This window comes from Vicia villosa, linkage group LG3 (assembly GCF_029867415.1).
Source record: "Vicia villosa cultivar HV-30 ecotype Madison, WI linkage group LG3, Vvil1.0, whole genome shotgun sequence".
NCBI classification, from domain to species: Eukaryota; Viridiplantae; Streptophyta; class Magnoliopsida; order Fabales; family Fabaceae; genus Vicia; species Vicia villosa.
Window position 1 is genome coordinate 98,652,278 of NC_081182.1, and position 6,948 is coordinate 98,659,225.

The 6,948-nt window shown below is 36.6% G+C and overlaps 1 protein-coding gene across 2 annotated transcripts; it reads right to left on the reverse strand.

Moving 5' to 3' along the window:
• Positions 1-6,494, reverse strand: LOC131662213 (ATP-dependent zinc metalloprotease FTSH 9, chloroplastic-like). Of its 2 annotated transcripts, none has more exons than XM_058931933.1 (13): positions 5,565-6,494; positions 3,710-3,760; positions 3,455-3,586; positions 3,261-3,326; positions 2,461-2,646; positions 2,270-2,356; positions 2,044-2,157; positions 1,702-1,826; positions 1,486-1,594; positions 1,165-1,290; positions 705-1,028; positions 501-624; positions 1-426 (listed from the first exon to the last, which is right to left on the reverse strand). In XM_058931933.1, the coding sequence occupies exons 1-13, from the start codon at positions 6,339-6,341 to the stop codon at positions 302-304; spliced, it is 2,346 nt and encodes a 781-aa protein (XP_058787916.1). In that variant the 5' UTR covers positions 6,342-6,494; the 3' UTR covers positions 1-301. The 2 variants fall into 2 exon arrangements, with proteins under 2 accessions (XP_058787916.1, XP_058787915.1); XM_058931932.1 differs by having other exon boundaries at positions 3,695-3,760.
• Positions 6,495-6,948: the final 454 nt, after the last annotated feature.

Consider the following 6,948-nt stretch of genomic DNA (forward strand, 5'->3'; position numbering starts at 1 on the left):
TAACATGAACATAAGAATCATATAAATTCCACATAATCAAACTATATAAACAAATTCATAAACTAACATGTATGAATCCAGTTTAAGACTAATGCAATCCTTGGAGACCAATTGATTTATACATCTATGTTTCCATTTCCTGTGGCTTTGGTTGAGTGAATTGAGCTATAACATAAATAACTTGATGACAAAAAAGACGCGAAAATTCACTTTACAGAAATATACACAAAGTTGTAAAGGCGAACTCGTGCTATTAGTATTCGAAATATAACTTCACTTGCTTTGACAACTCTTTCAACTGTCACAGACCTGTCTGCAACGGGAGAAGAGTCTCTTGAGTACTTTGGATGAAGCGAGAAAGCTCTGTCGGTGCAACCACTAATTTTAACCACTTTTGTAGCTCTTCACCCTCGACTTTCTCCTTTTCTGAAAAACAAGCCCCGTTAGAACATTGTGGATAAGCAAAAATGAAGCCAAAATGTAGCAAGACTAATTATTACCTTCCAAATAAGCACCAAGACCTTCCAAGACAGTAGGATTTGCTCGGATAATGGAAAGTGCAACAGCCAGTGCAGACTTCAGTAATGTTTGCACCTCCCTTTGAACAAGATCAACGAGGTGTCCCTGTTACGTACAAACAAAGATCAGCATACTTAAAACATTGAGTATGAAGAAGAAAAAAAAAGGTTAAAAAACTGCAGCACCTGATCCCTTCCCCAAGGAACTCCACCCCCAGATTCATCCATTCCACCGCTAGAAAGAGTGGAGATTGACATAGGGCCTATGGACTGATTAAGACCATATTCAGCTATAGCCTTGTATGCCATATCGGTTGCTCTTCGTATATCATCAACTGCACCTGTTGAAACTCGACCAGAATAAACAACTTCTTCAGCCGCACGTCCTCCAAGAAGGGTCACCAGGCGACCGTGCAACTCGTCAATGAATAGCAAATATCTATCCTCATTTGTTGGAGGAATATAAGTAAAGCCCAAAGCCCCTCCCGACCTCGGCAATATACTCAGTTTCTGACAACACACACCATACAGTTTATTAAAAATGAATTTGAAACAACCTAGTAGTAGCTGAATCCGCATATCTGCAGACTGCAATAGCAGTAGAATCTTTGAAGTGTGAATAATAGAGAATCTTCTATGAGTTTACCTCAACACGTGGTTGTCCAGGAAGAAGCTTTGCAACTGCAGTACCAACTACAGCATGGCCGGCCTCATGTCGTGCAACAACGGCTTTCTCACTTCCTTGCAACTTGGCAGTCTTCTTCTCTATGCCCTAAAAAAAAGTAACTTGGTTTATATTCACAATAACTTAACGGAAAACTAATATTTTAGTTTATCATTTTTTGTCTGGTAGAAAATCTTTTGAATCTACATCTACATGCGTAAACAACTAGATGCATAAAGAAAGATTCAAAAGTAACAAAAGACCAATTTGAGTTAGTTAAATACCACCGTGAGTATGACTTACAGCTATTGATCTTTCTACCGCATGAATGAAATCAATTTTCCCTACTACAGCTTTACTTTGTCTTCCAGCTAGCAAAGCCGCCTCATTTACTAGGTTTGCAAGATCTGCACTGTAACAATGTAACATGTTTCAAATCAAACTCCAATCTATGTATTCAAAGAAGAAGAAAAGGTGTCGTATGAAACAATTTTTTAAAAAAGAAAACAGCTCAATTACCCAGTGAAACCAGTTGTCATAGAAGCTATGTCACCAAGAACAACATCTTTGGCTAAAGGAAGTTCTTTTTTGGAAACATGAACTTTCAGGATGGATTCTCTTCCAATCCTATCAGGTGCTTCCACCTAAGAAGGATTTTGGGAAGTTTGTTATAGATATGCAGAACAATGAATTCTTAGTTCAATATCAGTAATTCGGGATTCTATACATATATAAAGGGATACCAAATTTTCCTTTTTTCTTATTAATAATTTCATCCTTCTTTACCCAATTAACTAATTATCACGTAAATTTTGTAACTTCAATCTTTTTTATCTAGAAAAGCCAATATATGATACAGACCATAACTACGCGATCAAATCTTCCTGGACGGCGAAGAGCGGGGTCCAAGACATCTGACCTATTAGTAGCTCCAATTACTATCACTCCAGAATTGCTTTCAAATCCATCCATCTCCTGCAATGTAACTTTAAATTATTAGCCACTCTGGGATAGTAGCATTTTTTCTCAATTTTTTTATTAATTTTTTACATTTGAGAGAAATGATAAATGGCAAAGGAATACTAACAGTGAGCAACTGGTTCAAGGTTTGCTCTCGTTCATCATTGCTGACCATGCGAAATTTACCATCACGACTTTTAGCTACAGCATCTATCTGTATACCAAAATAAACTCTAATCACCATGCAGTATTGTCAGAATCATAAGTCGGGAATCGGGATGTAGGATTCCCATGCAACAAGAGAATACATTTTTATACCTCGTCGATAAATATTATTGATGGAGCTTCCCTTTTTGCCTTTTCAAAAAGATCTCTTACACGAGAAGCACCCATTCCAACATACAACTCTACAAACTCACTAGCAGAACAACTTATAAATGGCACATCAGCTTCCGCGGCCACAGCCTTTGCTAGTAGAGTCTTGCCTGTCCCAGGAATGCCCACCTGTAAGATTAATCAACGGATGTTTACAATCTACCTCTCACCCCCCCAAAAAATATTAAAAATCATCAAATTACATGATACACTAGGGTCTGTTTGGGTAAACAGCTTAATTTAAGCACTTAAAGCATAAGCTCAAATCATACAAGTCTTTATGTATAAATTATTTTTATGACAAGATATAATAAAGCCAAGTAGTTCACATAAGCTATTCTTCGTAAGTTATCTTAAAGTTTGTGGAAATTAGTTGAAAACAAGTTATGGATAATGGATATGTTATGTCATAAGTTGTTTTCACAAGCTCCCTCAAACAGTCTCAAAAGTGTTTATGCTAGTAACTAAGCTCAAATAAGTCACAACTCAAACAAGTCGTAGCTCAAACATACAGATAATACATAAGCATAAACAGTTTGAGGATTTATTCCCACTAGAACTACCTTTGACATGCACATAGATTAGTCAAACAAAATATCGTTCCAGTTTATTTCAACTTAAAATTACTTAAATATGATTATGATTATAACACAGTAGGCAATTCTGCTGAATGTCAAATGCAGATAAACCTGTTCAAATTTTACAAATTTTGATCCCTTCCTCGGGAGTTATCCACAACTCACCAATAAAACACCACGAGGAGGACGAGCACCGAGTCGTGTGTACTTGTCTGGATTTCGAAGAAATTCCTGACAAGTGAAAATCAGTATAATCAAAATTACATTCCTGTACCACCAGAAGATTCAAAATGAAAATAAAAAAAACCTTTAAAACACCCTGCAGATTGTAAGCTGCAAATGATGAGAGAACGGCGTACCACTATCTCTTCTAACTCCTCTTTAGCCTCATCCACACCAGCAATATCAGCAAACGTGACTGTTTCACCTCGTTCAGATGACTTTCTCCTGGAACTGCCTGATTTGCGGTTCCGAATCTGGCCAGCAGTGTGCTGCAAACAGCATACAATTTAGAAAAATGTATTGTTTTAAAAACTGAAGGAAACATAAATTGAATGGGAAGGCCAATAAATCAAAAAGGAGTGAGAATGCAAACTCACCTGAGAAAAACTTACAGGTAATTGTTGGAAAAGCCCTGCTAACACAGCAACATAAAACACAGCTGTCTGCAAAATACCATAACAACCATGGAATTAGTAATGAAATATAATAACAAGGTCAGTATTATGAACCTGTGACACATTTAATTAAATTATTTGTACAGATCAAGAATTGATATCTCTTTCACATTAATAACATAGTATTAGATGAAGCGCACGCAACTTGTTGTTCCTAGCTACAACATGGCATATTAACACATTTCAAAAGGTTCTTTGTTTCTTCCTGGTGTATGCATACTCACTTCATCAAGCCTATATCAAGCTTAGCTTCTTTTATATGTTATTAAACTCGGGCGTTCTGGCCATTATCTCGGCACGGAACAGCAAAACCAAGAAAACAGTGTTAGACAGTGCCGTTCCGTCATAGATGGGTGACTTTGGATATGGAACAATGCCGCTCTAATGTGGATGCTCTGGCCGTGACAGCCGTATATGATATTATCCTTAAATTTTTAAGGATAGCAAGGTTATATTATTGAATTTTATTGGCATTTGCAAGTACGTTTATTTGAATACTTCATAAAATTTTGATTAATTATTTTAGTTTTTAACAACTATGTGTTATTTGTATTAACTGTATTAGTGTCCACGTCATTAAAATATCGGCGGTTCCACTACCCGCTCCCAACCCGTTCCATTTTTGGAGATGGCCGCGCCGCCCCGCTATCAGAGATTGATACAAACAAAAAGAATCCAACTTTTAAATAATTTATAGATTCAACCGGGGTATTATCATAGTCGTTAGTTAGCATCTCACAATACGTGCAAATTGCATCTCGACTCAACACTAAATTGCACCAAATCGGTATGAATCTATGGTGTGTATCTATTTGGACATGAATCTCATCTTGAATCCTAGTTCACTATGATGGATCTCGAATCATTGTTATGAATCACTATCTAATTCTAAACTTCGTATAACCAGCTACTTTTTTCCAAAGTTGTATAAGCAACCACTTTTCTTTTGCCACTGGCTATATAACTTGAAATTGCATTATTTTGAAGTTCATATATGATAATTTTGTTATGTTGATTGTCTTTTACTTAAAATGACCTTTTTAATCGGATTATTCATTCCCAAAAGTGGAATAGTTAGGTGCGGGATGACCGCTATACTTGATATTTTTTGCACAAATTACATATAATAATTATAAGGAAAATGCTAACCAGTGCCCTTAGGGTAATGGTTAAGACTTTAAAATAGTAAATTTATCTCGGTAATCTGCGTATTTAATGCCTGAAAAAATGAAATATTAAATTTTCTATAAAATATTTTCTTTTTTTAAAATGCTTAATTATTGCCCTGAGGGCACTGGTTAGCAAGACCCTAATTATAAACATATATTTAATGAAAAATTAAATAAATAACTCAACTCATAAAATATTCATAAATCAAAGCACACATGACTCTTGAAGTATGACCCTTGACGTATGATTCTTAAAACATTGTAAATTTAAGGATAATTTCGGTTTTTTAGAGGGAAAAAGGATAGCTGGCCAAAAACATCTTCGGGCCAGGAACCGATCTGCTCCGTTATCCTGCTATTTACCTTATAGCAGCCACTATAGTGTTCTGCACCACTAAGGCTCCTCCCATAGCAGTCGGACTCCGCTCCGCCCCGCTATAGCGGGATAGCATCACTATTGACTACTCTCTTTCTAGCATGAACCTCCTCACACCCTAAGTAAATTCAGCCTAGGTAGTAACTTATATCTAAACTTTCCAACACAACAATAACAAATAATATCAATCATCTACTTTATACGAATTCAAACACGGATTAATTCATCAACTTCAGAACTTGCATACCAGAGCATAGTTAAAGAATCCATTCGAACGCTTATCCGGAGATCCAAACTCCACCTCATTCTCCAGCATCTTTTCATAAGGAGTTCTAATATCACTTGGCCTTGTTGTAGTAAAAACAATCCTCTTAGTTGGTGCAACACCCTTCACCAAAGACTCTGATTCACGCAACCCATTATCACCTCCCAAAACTTCACCATCATCAACCTTTCCAACACCACTCTTCAACCTAAACATAACATGAACCCCATCAACCACCACTTTCCTCACCTGATTACCATTAACCCTACTCAAAAACTCACTATAAGGCACACTCTCATATTTTATTGGAGCCTTAGGCTCCGACCCGGGAAAGGTAACCCCGGGCCGGAGCAAGCTCGTCACGTAAAACATCATCCCAAATTTTAAAAGCAAAACAGCAATTTCCTGCGCTTGAACTATTGGTTCCCACCGAAACTCCGGCCGCCGCCAACCATTCTTCTGTTTCTCCCTCCTCTTATCCGAACCGGGGCTCTCCGAATCAGCATCCTCAACAACCAGACCCTCCCCGGTTTTCTCATCTCCAGAACCTGACCCGGTTGCTGAATCTGAATCACTTGTAGAACGACAAACCCATCGTGAGTTCTGTGAAGCTAAGCATTGAAAGCGACACAGAGAAGGGAAAACCCTAAAATTTACGCGGGAAAATTGTAATTTTTGGTGATGTGAATTTAGGTAAAATTTGGGTTTTTTATGGGTTAAAGGATATCGATAATGAAGGCGATACTCTAAAGGTAACATTCGAAGAGAGATAGGTTGAAATTGAAGCTAAAAATTGAAACTTGTGAAGTGTGTTTTTTTGGGTTGCAGAGTAACAATGGTGGATGGGGAAGAAGAGAGAGATGAAGATTCGACGGAGAATCTGAGCCGTTGAATTATTAAGGGACTTGGAAAATTTTCAACCCTAATTTATTCAGATTTTAATTTTTTTTATATAAAAAATGCATTTTTTATATATATTAATTTTAGTGTGATTTTCTGTGTAGTCAACGTATTGAAAATAGGGTTTACATTTTTTTACAACTTAGCTTAACACATTGTTTGTTTCAAGTGATAATGTGAGGAAAGAAAGTTATGAGAAGGAAAGCACAAATTCTAAAATATGTTCCTTCGTTTGGAAACAAAAGAAAGTGGTAGGAAGGAGGAATCTAGATGTGGGGACCACAACAAAACCTTTCCATCCACTTTTAAAGAGAAAACTTCCTAATAAATGCAATTTTTTGTCATTTCCATCAATGCCCTTATTATCATACTCATATAGCCTAGTCTTATTTTTTTATATATTAAAATAATAAGGGTATTAAAGTTAACCCATAATTATATACTCCATCCGTCTCATAATAAGTGT

Excerpts from the sequence above, each read along its gene's own strand:
- LOC131662213 (XM_058931932.1), bottom strand. The coding sequence starts at position 6,341 with ATGTTACCTTTAGAGTATCGCCTTCATTATCGATATCCTTTAACCCAT. Across the intron at positions 2,357-2,460 it reads CAATAATATTTATCGACGAG|ATAGATGCTGTAGCTAAAAG; the intron begins GTATAAAAATGT and ends TTTGGTATACAG. Across the intron at positions 1,827-2,043 it reads GATTTGATCGCGTAGTTATG|GTGGAAGCACCTGATAGGAT; the intron begins GTCTGTATCATA and ends AATCCTTCTTAG.